This window comes from Tamandua tetradactyla, chromosome 4, assembly GCF_023851605.1.
Source record: "Tamandua tetradactyla isolate mTamTet1 chromosome 4, mTamTet1.pri, whole genome shotgun sequence".
NCBI lineage: Eukaryota > Metazoa > Chordata > Mammalia > Pilosa > Myrmecophagidae > Tamandua > Tamandua tetradactyla.
Genome location: NC_135330.1, coordinates 102,837,432 through 102,854,244, shown reverse-complemented (window position 1 = coordinate 102,854,244; position 16,813 = coordinate 102,837,432). Strand labels below are relative to the sequence as shown.

Sequence of the window (16,813 nt, the reverse complement as noted above, 5' to 3'; positions counted from 1 at the left end):
AGGATCTTGAAAGCAGCGAGAGAGAAGCAATCCATCACATACAAGGGAAACTGAATAAGACTATGTGTAGATTTCTCAGCAGAAACAATGGAAGCTAGAAGACAGTGGGATGATATATTTAAGTTACTAAAAGAGAAAAACTACCAACCAAGACTCCTATATCCAGCAAAATTGTCCTTCAAAAATGAGGGAGAAATTAAAACATTCTCAGACAAAAAGTCACTGAGAGAATTTGTGACCAAGAGACCAGCTCTGCAAGAAATACTAAAGGGAGCACTAGAGTCAGATACAAAAAGACAGAAGAGAGAAGCATGGAGAAGAGTGTAGAAAGAAGGAAAGTCAGATATGATATATATAATACAAAAGGCAAAATGGTAGAGGAAAATATTATCCAAACAGTAATAACTCTAAATGTTAACGGACTGAATTCCCCAATCAAAAGACATAGACTGGCAGAATGGATTAAAAAACAGGATCCTTCTATATGCTGTCTACAGGAAACACATCTTAGACCCAAAGATAAACATAGGTTGAAAGTGAAAGGTTGGGAAAAGATATTTCATGCAAATAACAACCAGAAAAGAGCAGGAGTGGCTATAGTAATATCCAAAAAATTAGACTTCAAATGTAAAACAGTTAAAAGAGACAAAGAAGGACACTATCTACTAATAAAAGGAACAATTAAACAAGAAGACATAACAATCATAAATATTTACGCACCGAACCAGAATGCCCCAAAATACGTGAGGAATACACTGCAAACACTGAAAAGGGAAATAGACACATATACCATAATAGTTGGAGACTTCAATTCACCACTCTCATCAATGGACAGAACATCTAGACAGAGGATCAATAAAGAAATAGAGAACCTGAATATTACTATAAATGAGCTTGACTTAACAGACATTTGTAGGACATTACATCCCACAACAGCAGGATACACCTTTTTCTCAAGTGCTCATGGATCATTCTCAAAGATAGACCATATGCTGGGTCACAAAGCAAGTCTCAACAAATTTAAAAAGATTGAAATCATACACAACACTTTCTCGGATCATAAAGGAATGAAGTTGGAAATCAATAATAGGCGGAGTGCCAGAAAATTCACAAATACGTGGAGGCTCAGCAACACACTCTTAAACAACAAGTGAGTCAAAGAAGAAATTGCAAGAGAAATTAGTAAATACCTAGAGGCAAATGAAAATGAAAACACAACATATCAAAACTTATGGGATGCAGCAAAGGCAGGGCTAAGAGGGAAATTTATTGCCCTAAATGCCTTTATTAGAAAAGAAGAAAAGGCAAAAATGCAGGAATTAACTGTCCACTTGGAAGAACTGGAGAAAGAACAGCAAACTAATCCCAAAGCAAGCAAAAGGAAAGAAATAACAAAGATTAGAGCAGAAATAAATGAAATTGAAAACATGAAAACAATAGAGAAAATCAGTAAGACCAGAAGTTGGTTCTATGAGAAAATCAATAAGATTGATGGGCCCTCAGCAAGATTGACAAAAAGAAGAAGAGAGAGGATGCAAATAATTAAGATCAGAAATGGAAGAGGAGATATAACTACTGACCTCACAGAAATAAAAGAGGTAATAACAGGATACTATGAACAACTTTACGCTAATAAATACAACAATTTAGATGAAATGGACAGGTTCCTGGAAAGACATGAACAACCAACTTTGACTCAAGAAGAAATAGATGACCTCAACAAACCAATCACAAGTAAAGAGATTGAATTAGTCATTCAAAAGCTCCCTAAAAAGAAAAGTCCAGGACCAGACAGCTTCACATGTGAATTCTATCAAACATTCCAGAAAGAATTAGTACCAACTCTCCTCAAACTCTTCAAAAAAATCCAAGTGGAGGGAAACTACCTAATTCATTCTATGAAGCCAACATCACCCTCATACCAAAACCAGGCAAAGATATTACAAAAAAAGAAAACTACAGACCAATCTCTCTAATGAATATAGATGCAAAAATCCTCAATAAAATTCTAGCAAATCGTATCCAACAACACATTAAAAGAATTATACATCATGACCAAGTAGGATTCATCCCAGGTATGCAAGGATGGTTCAACATAAGAAAATCAATTAATGTAATACACCACATCAACAAATCAAAGCATAAAAATCACATGATCATCTCAATTGATGCAGAGAAGGCATTTGACAAGATTCAACATCCTTTCCTGTTGAAAACACTTCAAAAGATAGGAATACAAGGGAACTTCCTTAAAATGATAGAGGGAATATATGAAAAACCCACAGCTAATATCATCCTCAATGGGGAAAAATGGAAAACTTTCCCCCTAAGATCAGGAACAAGACAAGGATGTCCACTATCACCACTATTATTCAACATTGTGTTGGAGGTTCTAGCCAGAGCAATTAGACAAGAAAAAGAAATACAAGGCATCAAAATTGGAAAGGAAGAAGTAAAACTATCACTGTTTGCAGACGATATGATACTATACGTCGAAAACCCAGAAAAATCCACAACAAAATTACTAGAGCTAATAAATGAGCACAGCAAAGTAGCAGGCTACAAGATCAACATTCAAAAATCTGTAGCTTTTCTATACACTAGTAATGAACAAGCTAAGGGGGAAATCAAGAAACGAATCCCATTTACAATCGCAATTAAAAGAATAAAATACCTAGGAATAAATTTAACTAAAGAGACAAAAAACCTATATAAAGAAAACTACAAAAAACTGCTAAAAGAAATCACAGAAGACCTAAATAGATGGAAGGGCATACCGTGTTCATGGATTGGAAGACTAAATATAATTAAGACGTCAATCCTACCTAAACTGATCTGCAGATTCAATGCAATACCAGTCAAAATCCGAACAACTTATTTTTCAGAATTAGAAAAACCAATAAGCAAATTTATCTGGAAGGGCAGGTTGCCCCGAATTGCTAAAAACATCTTGAGGAAAAAAAACGAAGCTGGAGGTCTCGCGATGCCGGACTTTAAGGCATATTATGAAGCCACAGTGGTCAAAACAGCATGGTATTGGCATAAAGATAGATATATCGACCAATGGAATCGAATAGAGTGCTCAGATATAGACCCTCTCATCTATGGACATTTGATCTTTGATAAGGCAGTCAAGCCAACTCACCTGGGATAGAACAGTCTCTTCAATAAATGGTGCCTAGAGAACTGGATATCCATATGTAAAAGAATGAAAGAAGACCCGTATCTCACACCCTATACAAAGGTTAACTCAAAATGAATCAAAGATCTAAACATTCGGTCTAAGACCATAAAACAGTTAGAGGAAAATGTAGGGAGATATCTTATGAATCTTACAATTGGAGGCAGTTTTATGGACCTTAAACCTAAAGCAAGAGCACTGAAGAAAGAAAGAAATAAATGGGAGCTCCTCAAAATTAAACACTTTTGTGCATCAAAGAACTTCATCAGGAAAGTAGAAAGACAGCCTACACAATGGGAAACAATATTTGGAAATGACATATCAGATAAAGGTCTAGTATCCAGAATTTATAAAGAGATTGTTCAACTCAACAACAACAAAAAGACAGCCAACCCAATTACAAAATGGGAAAAAGACTTGAACAGACACCTACCAGAAGAGGAAATACGGATGGCCAAGAGGCACATGAAGAGATGCTCAATGTCCCTGGCCATTAGAGAAATGCAAATCAAAACCACAATGAGATATCATCTCACACCCACCAGAATGGCCATTATCAACAAAACAGAAAATGACAAGTGCTTGAGAGGATGCGGAGAAAGAGGCACACTTATCCACTGTTGGTGGGAATGTCAAATGGTGCAAGCACTGTGGAAGGCAGTTTGGCGGTTCCTCAAAAAGTTGAATATAGAATTGCCATACGACCCAGCAATACCATTGCTAGGTATCTACTCAAAGGACTTAAGGGCAAAGACACAAACGGACATTTGCACACCAATGTTTATAGCAGCGTTATTTACAATTGCAAAGAGATGGAAACAGCCAAAATGTCCATCAACAGAAGAATGGCTAAACAAACTGTGGTATATACATACGATGGAATATTATGCAGCTTTAAGACAAGATAAACTTATGAAGCATGTAATAACATGGATGGACCTAGAGAATATTATGCTGAGTGAGTCCAGCCAAAAACTAAAGGACAAATACTGTATGGTCCCACTGATGTGAACGGACATTCGAGAATAAACTTGAAATATGTCATTGGTAACAGAGTTCAGCAGGAGTTAGAAACAGGGTAAGACAATGGGTAATTGAAGCTGAAGGGATACAGACTGTGCAACAGGAGTAGATACAAAAACTCAAAAATAGACAGCACAATAATACCTATTTGTAAAGTAATCATGTTAAAACACTGAATGAAGCTGCATCTGAGCTATAGGGTTTTTCTTTTGTTTGTTTGTTTGTTTGTTTTTTTACTATTATTACTACTTTTATTTCTTTTCTCTATATTAACATTCTATATCTTTTTCTGTTGTGTTGCTAGTTCCTCTAAACCAATGCAAATGTACTAAGAAACGATGATCATGCATCTATGTGATGATGTTAAGAATTACTGATTCCATATGTAGAATGGTATGATTTCTAAATGTTGTGTTAATTTCTTTTTTTTCCCGTTAATTAAAAAAAAAAAAAAAGATAGTATTCCTGTGTCTTTTGACATACCCCTACTGGTTTTTGAGTACTTTTACACAAGAAGATATTCTAGACCACCATGTTTCTTCTTAGCCCCAGTACTGGAACCAGCCATTTCTCTTTTCTCCAAGGAGCTCTGTCTGGTTCCTTTTAGTAGTGAAGGAGATTTAGAAATGAAGGTGTGGGTGCTAGATGTTCTCATTGCTGCTAGGCACTTTCAACACACATAAGGGGGAAATATGTATGAGTGCATGTGTGTTTAAAATCATGAATTCATACAGATGACTCTAATTCCAGTCCTACCCCTCCAGGCTCTCCTTGCCTTCTCACATTCCACTTTGCTATCTCCTTTCTTCCTAATGAGAACCATAGTTCAAATACAAGAAATTTGTTTATGTCTTCTACATTAGCAAGTTTATTTAATCAAAGTTTTGTAAAAAAAAAAATCATTCATCCTTTACTTCTAGAAAAGTGAAAGGCATATTAAGAAAATAAAAATGAACAGTTCATTTTTTAGTCTATATTTCTGTTTCTTACATTCTTGAGTCCACTGACAATATGCAACTATAGCAAAAAAAAGACTGTGCTCACATTTCCAGATATTTAGTTATTTTATTTAGAACATCCAGAAGATAACCTCTTTTGGAAAGAGGATTCCAAAGAGTTGTTAGATACCTAATCATTTTATATTCATATCAATAACATAAGAACTAAGTACTTTTAAGAGTTAAAATACACACTGCAAATAGTCAGTAGTGCCTGGTGTTTCACTGTAGACAGAGACTGAGTGCTTACATTTAAAATTTTTCATACGCCAAGTCATCCTTGAATCTGGCTGACACAAATTCCATAAAAGGTATCACACATATGCTAACAGAATATATAACAGTAGGGAAATATCCACAAGACCCAACCTTCTTGGGTTTCTTTTCAACAAGAACAGTTCTTCTGTCTGGGGCTACCACATGGATTTAGTTCTGTCTACACCAACCCATATTCACACTACCAAGCTGAGTCTTATGTGAACATAAGCAGGTAAATTGCTGTTGTTGTTTTTTAATATTTTTAACGAACCCAAGTAAGTCTGATCCCAGACAAATGGTTGACTGGAAGGCCAATGACAAGTAGGCCTTGATCCATATGAACAAACAGTTGGCTACTCTTCGAATTGCTGTGGGGGCAAAAGTTAGTGCTTGGTTGACAAACAAGTAACATTCTCATCTTGCTGAGCTATGCTTGAGATACAGGACATATCCTTGAGACACAGGAGGACATAACATCTGGAGGCTGCATGATAAAGTTTAAATGACCTGCTTAAGCTACTTTTACCCAAAATTTTTAAATTAACTAGAATAAAATATCAAACCCATCAGTTTATAGAAGCGTGTACTTTGTTTTCAGTGAGGGAAGGTCTACAGAAAAGTGAGTCAGTTACTTTACCAAAAGTCCATTCTAAGATGAAATTTAAGGGAAAATGAGCTTCTAAAGACAAAGTGGAGAGGATAACTCTGGTAGTACAAGGTATGAAGTATTTTTTCTGGGCCACTTCAGTCTGGGCAGACCAGGGAACCTGTCTTGGCATAAATGGTTGGCCAAGAAATCAGGGGAGATTTCAAAGTACAGATGATGCAGAACAGAGAGCAATGGAAAGATGCATAATCATCTGATTCATATAACATTCACTTCACCTGTGTATAGTACTGCTAAGTCTGTGCCTAAAACCACACACAGTCTGAAATAATTCTATTTTTCACAATTCACATCAGAAAAAAGGGAAAAGAATTTATGGTACAATAATTGAATAATTACTGAGTATATTCCTAAAGGAAAAAACTTCTGTCTGCCTGGCACTGATGAGAAACAAATCACGTATTTCCAATTTTACACACTGGATGATTAGAATAATTTTCCACAGACTAGTTTCTGGCTCCCTATACTCCAAACTCCTTTTTTCCTTCACTATCTCATGGTAAGAACCAGAGGACACATTCATACTGTGATTTGACTTCGGGCCATGCTCTTTCTTGTCAAGGCCTGAAGCAGCACAGTTGGTGGTGGGAATTTTCCTGAAAGTCATGTCTACACGGGGAAGAAAAGGAGCATCACCTAATAATCTCTGAACCATAAACCCAAGTGCCTTAGAACCACAAAATCTATCCCAGTTTATCCAAACTAAATGTATCCCAGCTCACCATCCCTCTAAAACAGATCCCAAATGCCCAGGGTTTCCAACACAAGAGACCAGGCTTCTGCAAATTTTACAAACATATAACCCTGAGAACACATTGCTGCCCCCTGGCCTCCTTGGACAGGGATGTGTAATTGAAGGGTCTTGGAGTTTAAGCTTCATTTATTGCAATAAATCCACCTCTGGTTCTACGTCCTTTTTCCAGATAAGGGATGAACTTTAGGCTAGTGCTTACACTGCCTCTCAAAGACGAAATAAATTATTGAGTCTAAACATCCACTTAAGGAGACTGTGATTTGGAATTACCCATTGTCCAAGCATCTGAAAACATGATTGTGTTGGGCCCTCCTTTATTGAACACTTTGTGTTTCTTTTCACTTATAAACTGTCAAAATCTCTTAATAAACTCGCCAGTGACTGGGAGAACTGGGCTACCACATGGATTTGCAATTCGTATTAAAAGAGACAGCACGGTTGCACGTCCTACAGCAGGATCAGCAGTTTATTCAATAAGCTGAATCGATACGATTTTGCAAAAACTTATCCCACCACTGTCTTCAAACCTGACCTACTCGCTCTTCCGTTCTTACCCTCGGACACTACTTTGAGAAGATACCACGGGTTTTCTACTCACTTTCACGGATTAACAAAGAGTCTCATATTCAAACTTTTTACAAGACCAGGAAAGTACAGGACCAGAACTTCAATGTCTTCATCTACTTTAAAGCTTCTCGCCCCGCACTAACCCAGGTTTTAAGTCTCAGGCACCGCGGCGGGAGGCTGGAGGGGGAGGAGACACTGCAGCGGGGTACGCGCGTGGGCCTCTGCGCGGCGGGGCCTTCGCGGGCTTCTTTTTAGCGGGAAGCTTTTAGGGGTTCTGCGTGCTGCTCCCCGCCCCGCGCAGATCCCTCTTTCACGCTGCTGAACGGATGCTCCGCGTCGCGCTGCTCGGGGCAAGCCGTCCTCACAGCTCCTAACGCCACTACTCACACAACCGCTCGGCAAGTCCAACTCACAAAGTGAACGTCAGGACAAAAACGTCCGGACGCGCGGCGCAAACATTTCCCGCCGTCGCCCGCGGCGCCCGCGGAGCGCGCGGGCCGGAGTCGCGCAGGCGCAGGCGGCCTCGCCTCTCGGTAGCTTCCTCAGGTCGCGGCCGTTTGGACGTTCTCATAAGTGCAGGCGCAGTCAGCCCCGCAACGCCACGCTCAGCCCCGCCCTTTGGGCGCCGCTTTTTGTCGCCCGCGGCCAGCCGGCCGCTCTCGCGGGGTCTGCGGCCGCGCAGGCGCAGGATCTCCGCGGCGCCGGCGCCCTTTTCCGCGGCCCGTATTCCTTGTGGGTAGGGCGCCGTTGAGCCCGTAGAGACTGGGAAGGCGCGGGGGCGAGGGCCCCGGGCACGTCGCGGCAGCACGGAGGTGCAGGGTGTCGCCGAGGGCCCAGGGGCAGCCAGCGGCGCGTCCCTCCCCGGGGCCCCTGGCCCGGGCCCGCCGCTCGCCCTGCTGGTGATGCGCCCGTGCGAGACCGTGGCGGGGGCCGAGGACGAGACGGGGGACGACGAGGCGGACCCGTTGGACATCTCAGACCCGCCGGGCGGCGAGGGCGCGGCGAGCCCGGAGGAGCTGGACGACGAGGAGGCCCCCTCGGGGGGCGAGGGCGGCGCGGCCCGGCGGCGCGGCGGGGGCGGGGGCGCGAGCAAGACATGCACGTACCAGGGCTGCAGCGAGACCACGAGCCAGGTGGCCAAGCAGCGCAAGCCGTGGATGTGCAAGAAGCACCGCAACAAGATGTACAAGGACAAGTACAAGAAGAAGAAGAGCGACCAGGCCTTGAGCGGCGGCTCGGCGGCCAGCGGGGGCGGCGTCAAGCTGGAGGTGCGGCCTGGCCTCGGGGGTGGGGGGGAGGACCCGTGGTATGTGACTCGGGCGTCTTGGGCCAAGGGCCGCCGAGCGAAGGGCCAGATGAAGTTGACACCTGGAGAAGGCCATGTCTTACTGTTTCCAGTGCCATGCTCTCCGCGTCCCTTCCTCCCTAGAGCTCTGTTCTCGCGACCTTTTTCATAGTACCCCCAAGGGAAGCAGTGACTGATGACGAGGCCTACGTCTTGAGGACATTTGGATGGTCTGATTTAACCCGTGCTGAAGGCGAATCTAAGCAGTGCTTGGGGTCGGGTTCAACCTGCGCACCCTGCCCTGCTTCCTCTGCTGCCTCTATGGCCTTGAATGATTCTTAAACCAAGATAGCACCTCCTTCTCTGTTGCCGGAAGGATGCGAGCTAGGCCGTTTTGAATGTGCACGCAAGATCCAGCGGGCAGTAAAATTCCTTAGTCAGCAGGTGTTTTCGATGTTGTTATACATAGGTATTTTATGCTGTGCGTGAGAAAAACCGTAATCTTCCATAAATGAAGTACATACAAGAGAGCTAGGGCATAAAAGAGTTGACCGTTAGGTTGTGAATAGCCCAAACGCCTAGCAGAGAAAATGCAGTTGAGTTTTGTTGAGAGTGACCCCGACAGTGATTTTTTTTAACTGAAAGTTGTCCAAGGATCTACTCTAAAAGTCTACGTTTCTTAATTTCAGGCTGAACTTGAGCAGCTGCCGCATTTCTAAAATTTTAAACTTTGGAATTGTTCACAGATTCTAAATGTTTTTTGAATCTACGGTCACCAATATCTCACACTTAATTCACCTTGGTTATGGTACTGAGTGATTTCTTATTCCCTTTTATTCCGTTGAGTTTAATCTGTTTGGGGTAAAGGACTCCTTTGAGAGTTTAATGAAACCTAATGAACCAACCCTCTTTTGGGAAGAATGCACATACCTATAAGTGTATAAATTTGTGTAGAAGTTCATGACATTCAGAACCTTTCTGGATCTTACATTAAAAATCCTCTCTACCCATATCTTTGTAAAATATTATATTTTCCCTAATCTTGGTTTGCAAGGAATGACAGAAATAGGCAACTTACTTAAAAGGGAGTGGAAGTTAGTAAAGGTGATCAAGTATGTCCCTCTATACCCATTCACTTAAGAATTCTTTTCGGAGAAAGAAGAGAATACTCTGGTTCAAGGAAGAAGTATTTTACCTAAGGCTACTTCAGGAAAATGCAAAAACGGAAATAGGCACTTAAGTGTCTGCCCCTCCCCCCCCCCAAGAGCCTTATAATTTACTAATTTAAAATAATTTGCATGATTTTTGGAGAGAAGAGACTCAGATGCTATAAGCAACAGATATGAATAGCCTCCTAGATTATTTGTCTTACACTTTGGATACTGGTGAGGTTACACAGAGCTGTAAGTCTCTTTGTGGAATTGGTTGTTAAGAAGATGACTAGCAGATGGGCCACGGTGGCTCAGCAGGCAAGAATGCTTGCCTGTGATGCCAGAGGGCCCAGGTTCGAGTCGTGGTGCCTGCCCATGTGAAAAAACGAAGATGACTAGCAGCGCCAGTCAGGAATAAGAAGGTATCACGGTAAAGTACTACTTTGTTAGTACAGAGGAATGGATCCTATAGACTGAGATATTCTGGAAAGGCTTTGCAGAGGATGTCTAACTCAGAGTAAGCCAGAAAGAAGGACTAACAGCTTATGCTTAATCAGCTGAGTTTTTCGCATGCCAGGCACAGTGTGGTCAACTAAATGTGTTCTCACAATCCATTCAGCAGTGAGGTGGGTCTTTTATTTTACATTAAGTTGAAACTGAGGCAGAGAGAGGCCAAGTAGATTGGTCTGGAGTCTACAGCAGCAAGTACTCAAACCCACGCAATCTGATTTCTGGAACCTTGGGTCTTTACCCCACACTATACTGCTTCTCTCGATCTCTGATGTGTAAAAGGAAAGAGAAGAGTATCCTAGTAAAGAAAGAGGAAACAGGATGCAGAAAACATGGTTGGGAAGATAGCATGTGAACCATTCTAGCTGAAGTGGAAAATTCATGAAAGATAAATTTGGAAATATAATTTGAAGCCAATTTTTGTATGGTATTGAATGTCAGGCTATGGAGTTTAGGTTTCAAGTCTTTTAAATGAAAGTTCCTAATTAGGGAGTGACAAGACCATGTGTTTCAGGGATCCTTGTCTGATGGGGTGGATGAAGTTGAGGGGAGTTATAGAGTAGACTCTTTAGGAGAGGATTAATGGGGGGCTGTTAGGTGATGAAGGGGATCTTCTGTCAGGGTGAGAGCAGTTAATTTCTAATTAAGGTATTTAAAAATATATTTCTTATACAAATCACAGTTAAATAAGGATTAAGTGTATATAATATTTAGTCTATCTAGGAACTGTACTAAATGAAGGACAGATAAAAGAACTAAGGGATAAAAGAATTGACCCATGCAGGTTGTAATAATTATCATTAAGTATCTAAAAGGCTCTCATTTAGAAGAAGCAGTAAATTTGTTTTACACAGTTCTGAAGGAACTGTGACTCTTTGGTGAAAATCATCAGGATATGCATTTCAGCTTATCCCAAGTAAAAAGCTCCCTAGGTGTTAGAGCTAGTTAGAACCAAGGGGGGAGTCTTCAGAAATTGGTCATCTCCCTAGGACAAGAAGCACTCAAAACTTTGGAAAGGAATTCTCACATTTGTAGGTGGACCAGATCAGTCAGTTCAGTCACTCAAGGTTATTTGTGGAATTAACGTTCTGCATTTCCTTCCTGCTTTGTCAGGGCTCCTGAGACCTAGAGCCTCAGCTGTCAGCCGGCTTCTGCTTTCCGTTTATGGTGCCTGTGAGAATGAGATCCTACACATCTCAGGATGAAAGAGGAAAAGAGAGCGTTTTGATAGATAGCTCAGAGGCAGTAGAAGAAGGCCAAGAGGGAAGAAAACAGCATAAATAATATCCTAAGTGAAAAACGGGGATGAGTAAATTCACACAAGTAATTACCTCATGGTAAAACATTCATAGTTTTATATTTCTTCAGTTAGGAGTTTTGGATACAGTCAGCATTGTGTTAAAATTTTATGAGAACATGTTTCAGTTAACTAGAATAATACTTTGTTTTGCCAGGAAATTTTTAAATCTTTATGATTCTGTCAGGTAACAGGGTATACATTTTGCTAGTAAGTGCTGCTGATTCTGTTCGAGTAATAATTTCTCAGGGTAATGATGTCATTTTATGTTGTCCATACAATTAGCATATTTTTTTACCAGTGACTTCCAGGCTTTTCATCACTAAAGAGCCAGTTTATTTTTCTCCTGGTGATGTCCAAATTTTGAACGCTTTGTCTGTCAAATTGTTCTTTGAAGCAGTGCTTTACCCCCCTCCCATTTTTTTGTTTGTTGGGCAAAAAACTATTAATAATTTTTTTGTCTCAGTAGTAGTATATATTACCACTGAGTTGACATATTCCATTCATAGGTAGACAGACTCAATTTTGACCTGGAAAGCATTATATGAAGGAAATGTTCAGTTTCCACTTGGCATTTTTGTAATATTGAAAGTAGCTCACAGATAACTCTTCACACCTGCCCTCCACTCTTAATCCTTGAGACACTTCAGGAAACTGAGGAACCCAGGTTGGTTATCCTGGACTTAAAAGAGGGAGTGAGAAAGGGATGTTCTATAAAATTAACTGCCAGTACTTTCCCTTTGATTTAATGCAGGACTTTTGGAAAGTCCCACCAGGATTGGGCAAGAAAAAGATCAGGCGCTGAGATCTGTCCATCATGTCTTGGAGATGCCAATAATCGTGGATTATCACATTAACTGCTAATGCCATTGCATGTTTGTCGTTTACCCCAGGAAAGCACAGACAGCATCCTCGCTATTGTTAAACAAAGAACCGGTTCTTTTGGTGATCGTCCTGCAAGACCTACTCTTTTAGAACAAGTGTTAAATCAAAAAAGACTGGTAAATATCTGTTTGTGAAGTACTTGCAAATCTATTTTAACTGGAGTTTTTTATTACAAATGGAATTATTTAGATATTTGAGACTTGAACATTTTTAAAACTGCTCTTTGGAATTGAATTGAGTTGGCTTTTTGCCAGTACACACAGGAATCTCATAGTACTCTCCAAAGGCTGTGTGAACAAAAATCTGATTTCTTGATTGACTAAATTCTGATTATCTGAGCAACATGGGATCTTAATACGACTCTCCTTGCATTAAAGTATGGGATTTATGAAATAATGGTTTAGTGATATTGAGTTATATTTAGACAAATATTTAATAAGGCTCTCTATTATAAGTTTGATAGCAGGCATTGGAACTCATTCAGGGAAGGAGAGATTATTCAGTGAATACTTGAATAATTATATGGTTTTTGAGGAAAAAAATAATTCATATCATACTATATATCAAAATACATTCCTGTTAATCTAAAGAGTATTAAAACTTTTTATAAAAAAAGAAATAAAATCGGAACTTTATCTCAAAAAATGTGGAATAACTTTCTAGCTTAAAAGCAATACAGAAAAATCACAAGAGAGATTATAAATATGACTGCATAAAAATGAGTAATGTCTGTCAAAAATGGTAGAAAAGAAAGAATGCAGAATAACATAGGAAAAATATTTGCAAGCTATGAAAGATTATTGTTAATATGGTTGATATTTCTATCACATAAAACATTCACATAAACTGATGAAGAAGGAAATGTTGCCCTCAGTACATTATAAAAGATATTAACAGAGGAAAAAGCAGAGATGATTCTATTAAAATGATATGAAAAGGTTTTCAATATCGGTAACAACCACAATCAAATGACAATAACAGTTAAGTGAAGATCTTTTAAGAGGTTTACATGGTGATGGTTAAGTGAAGATCCTCTAAGTGATTTACACAGTGATGTTGAGAGTTGGTGAAATGGGTTCACTAATCTTGGTAATGGCATGGGATTCTAACACAGACCTTCCTAGAGCAGTTTGGCAGTGGCTGTCAGGAGTCTTTAGGCAGAGGAATAGTCCCTGAAGGGTTAGTCCCTGAAGTGTATGTACCATAAATAGAAAAGTGGTAGCTGAAACAACCTAAATGTCTGACTTATGAGCTAAGTAGACAATTTTACATTTACTTCATAGAATTTAGGGCAGTCTTCCGAAGTTGTTTTTAAACAAACCTATTTAATAATAGGACTATATTATAGTGCTAAATTTTAGAATCATCATTGGTAGTTCCACTTTATTCAGTTCATCTTTTTCAGTTTATTCGGGCAAAGTTTTGTCCTTTATCAATTAATGTAGGCATTTTAGGTAATAATATTTACTGTATGATTGCAACTATATTTTTAAATGATAAATATACAAAAATTAATTTAGTTTTCTGAAATTTTGTAATGTGCTAATATTACCTTTTTATATATATGTATGTACCTGTATCTGCACACATGTATGCACACACATGTCGTGTGTGTGTTTGTACATGCTTACATAAATGGCCCCTTTCATTTCCTCTTTTTTGTAATCCTGGGCCGATGCTATTCTTGGCTGTTTGCTCTTGTGTTTCAGAGAGAGAGAGAAAGAGTGAGTGTGTCTTTTTATATGCTGACTTAATGGGTAAAGCATTTTCTTTTGTGCATAGAGTCACCATAACATCATGCTTCACCCATTATTTTTAAGTTTTAATATTTTGGTCTATTATGTCAAATTTTACCATTAGTTTGCAGCATAATTGTAATGTACCTGATGAAAAAGTGAATTCAAATCAGGCATGTTTTGTTTGTAACCATATTGCACTATATGTAAGGACACATCAGAGTAGTTCTATAGCATGTGTGCAATCTAATCACATAATTAGTACTTTTTTTTTCTATTTTCTCTTTCAGTCCTTGCTAAGAAGTCCTGAAGTTGTGCAGTTTTTACAGAGACAACAACAATTACTAAACCAGCAAGTTTTGGAGCAAAGACAGCAGCAGTTTCCAGGACCACCAGTGTGAGGGAACTTATCATGAACTTCTCTGTTTTTTATCTTACTGTAACAGATGATCATATTTTTATACTAAAGATAAAGGGGTAAGCTATGCCAGTAGAATATAAACAGTCATTTTCCTGTGAATGGATGTGTGAGTTTGGGGATAAGTAAGTCTTGCATTTCGTGCATCTAAGCCTTTCCAGTTGCCATGAATTTAAATAAACCAGTTTATCTTTCCAAAATAATATTTAATTACAATGGTTTCTAAACAAAATGTCCACTTCAGTCATTGTTACTGAAGGTAATGAGACAGTTACTTTCTGTGGAAGTCATTAAGTTAATAGATATTAATCCTGAATCATCTGGCTCAGGGGTTCTCCTCAAGGGGTAGTTGGAAGTGTATAGGTATGTGTTTTGGTTGTTACTGTGACCTTGAATACTGCATAACTTTCGTGGGTGGGTCAGGAATCCACAGATCCTCGGTGTTCTGTGGCGTCTGGGTTAGTTCCACACAAGTAAGGATTATCCCACTCAATAGCCAGTAACACCCCTCCTGGAACACTGAGAGCTGCTTGTTGCAGTAACACATGACTGGGCTCCTAGAATTGGGTTCTGTAGTAAATTTTTCTCTCCAGTTGAGACTGGAGCTGTCAAGAGGTAAGCATATTTTTTATCTGAAAGGAAAGCAATCATTGTTAAGTATCTGTGAAATTACAATATGCGTCCCTTGCAGAAATGTGTTGGTAAAACCCAAGGAGGATTAACTAAGTACACTAGAGTTGAGTGCATCACCAAAGCTGACTTCTCTAATTCATTACCCATTAGTTTTTATCTCTTTTAAATTAGACACTCTTTTATGTTCGTGAACAGTGTCTCATTTATCCCACCAATGCCAGGACAAAATTGTTTTTCTCATAATCATTTCCTTTTCAAAAAGATCCTGAAAATAAGTAACACTCCAGCATTTTGTCAATATTTTTTGAAATCAAGCTATTTAAGACCGTGTTATTCCAAGTAATGTTCAAAGAATGATGGATAATCTGGATAGATAATGCCTTTTTCTTGTATTTTTTCCTAGGAAAACTTTGAAAAGGCAAATCTACCAATAAGAGTAACAAATAAATGTCAAGAGAGTATTTCCAATATTAGGATAAAAAATGTATATGTCTTGAGTTTAATTGTGCAAATATTTAAAGATTTGTTAGTTTCTTAAAGATGATTTTTAAGTTCTGAACTATATATCCACTTAAACCTAGGCCTCGTATTTCTAAGTACTTGTGGAAAGAAAGAATGTTTTTCATTTTGTGTCTGTACAAAAACACCTTTACACAAATAAATCATTAAAGTCCGTTTGTTGACATTTGAATTGTCTAATTCACTTATTCTCTTTAGTTACTTCACACTAGAGGCAAAGGAATGCATTTACACTTGTTAATAGCTGTTTATTCCTTTACCAGGTTGAGAACTTTTTAACCAGTTTATTGAATCCCTAGGGCTTAAGTTACCTGTTTATGGTGAAGGGTCAGGGAAGGAACAGAATGTCAATTTATGCTTCTTGTAATGAATATATGAAGAAAGGAAGGGAGGGAAAGTAGTAAGTTAGTGAGAGCTGAATAGAAAGAAAACAGATTGAATTTATATATGTATAAGAACTTTGTGATGATAAATAGTTGTTAAACACTGGAGTGGATAATTGAGAGGGGCTTAGGATCTTTTCCCCAGGGTAGTTTTTTAGTGTACTCATTCATTGATTAATTTGGATGAGAAGAATAAGGCAATTTTCAACACAACTGAACTATTGTCTACCATATTAGATTTTTTTTAACTTTACAAAATTGTCAATAAAACAATAAGGTATTTACTTATTTGGAGTATACTTTTTACGCTAACCCCAATTTTTCATCCCTCCATGTACTCATGACCTTTCATGTGACTTTAAGGCAACTCTTGCCAAGAGGTTGAGCTTGTTTACCTATTCCTTACATCTGGATTAGCCTTGTGATTCGTTTTGGCCAATAGAATGCAGAAGAAAGAACAGTGTGCCAGTTCTGGGGAGACTGCCATAGTTTTTGAGCACTCTGCTTGCTCTCCCAGACCCTGTCCTTCTACCATGGTGGTAAGCAAA

The 16,813-nt window shown here is 39.1% G+C and overlaps 1 protein-coding gene across 2 annotated transcripts; it reads left to right on the top strand.

The window, feature by feature from the left end:
- Nucleotides 1-8,315: 8,315 nt before the first annotated feature.
- On the top strand, nucleotides 8,316-16,054 carry RFXAP (regulatory factor X associated protein). 2 transcript variants are annotated; one of them, XR_013174485.1, is made up of 4 exons: nucleotides 8,316-8,716; nucleotides 12,585-12,692; nucleotides 14,603-14,789; nucleotides 15,767-16,054. XR_013174485.1 is itself a non-coding variant. In XM_077158089.1 (3 exons), exons 1-3 carry the CDS (start codon nucleotides 8,351-8,353, stop codon nucleotides 14,711-14,713), a joined length of 585 nt encoding a protein of 194 aa, XP_077014204.1. In that variant the 5' UTR covers nucleotides 8,316-8,350; the 3' UTR covers nucleotides 14,714-16,054. The 2 variants fall into 2 exon arrangements, 1 of the variants encoding a protein (XP_077014204.1); XM_077158089.1 differs by having other exon boundaries at nucleotides 14,603-16,054.
- Nucleotides 16,055-16,813: the final 759 nt, after the last annotated feature.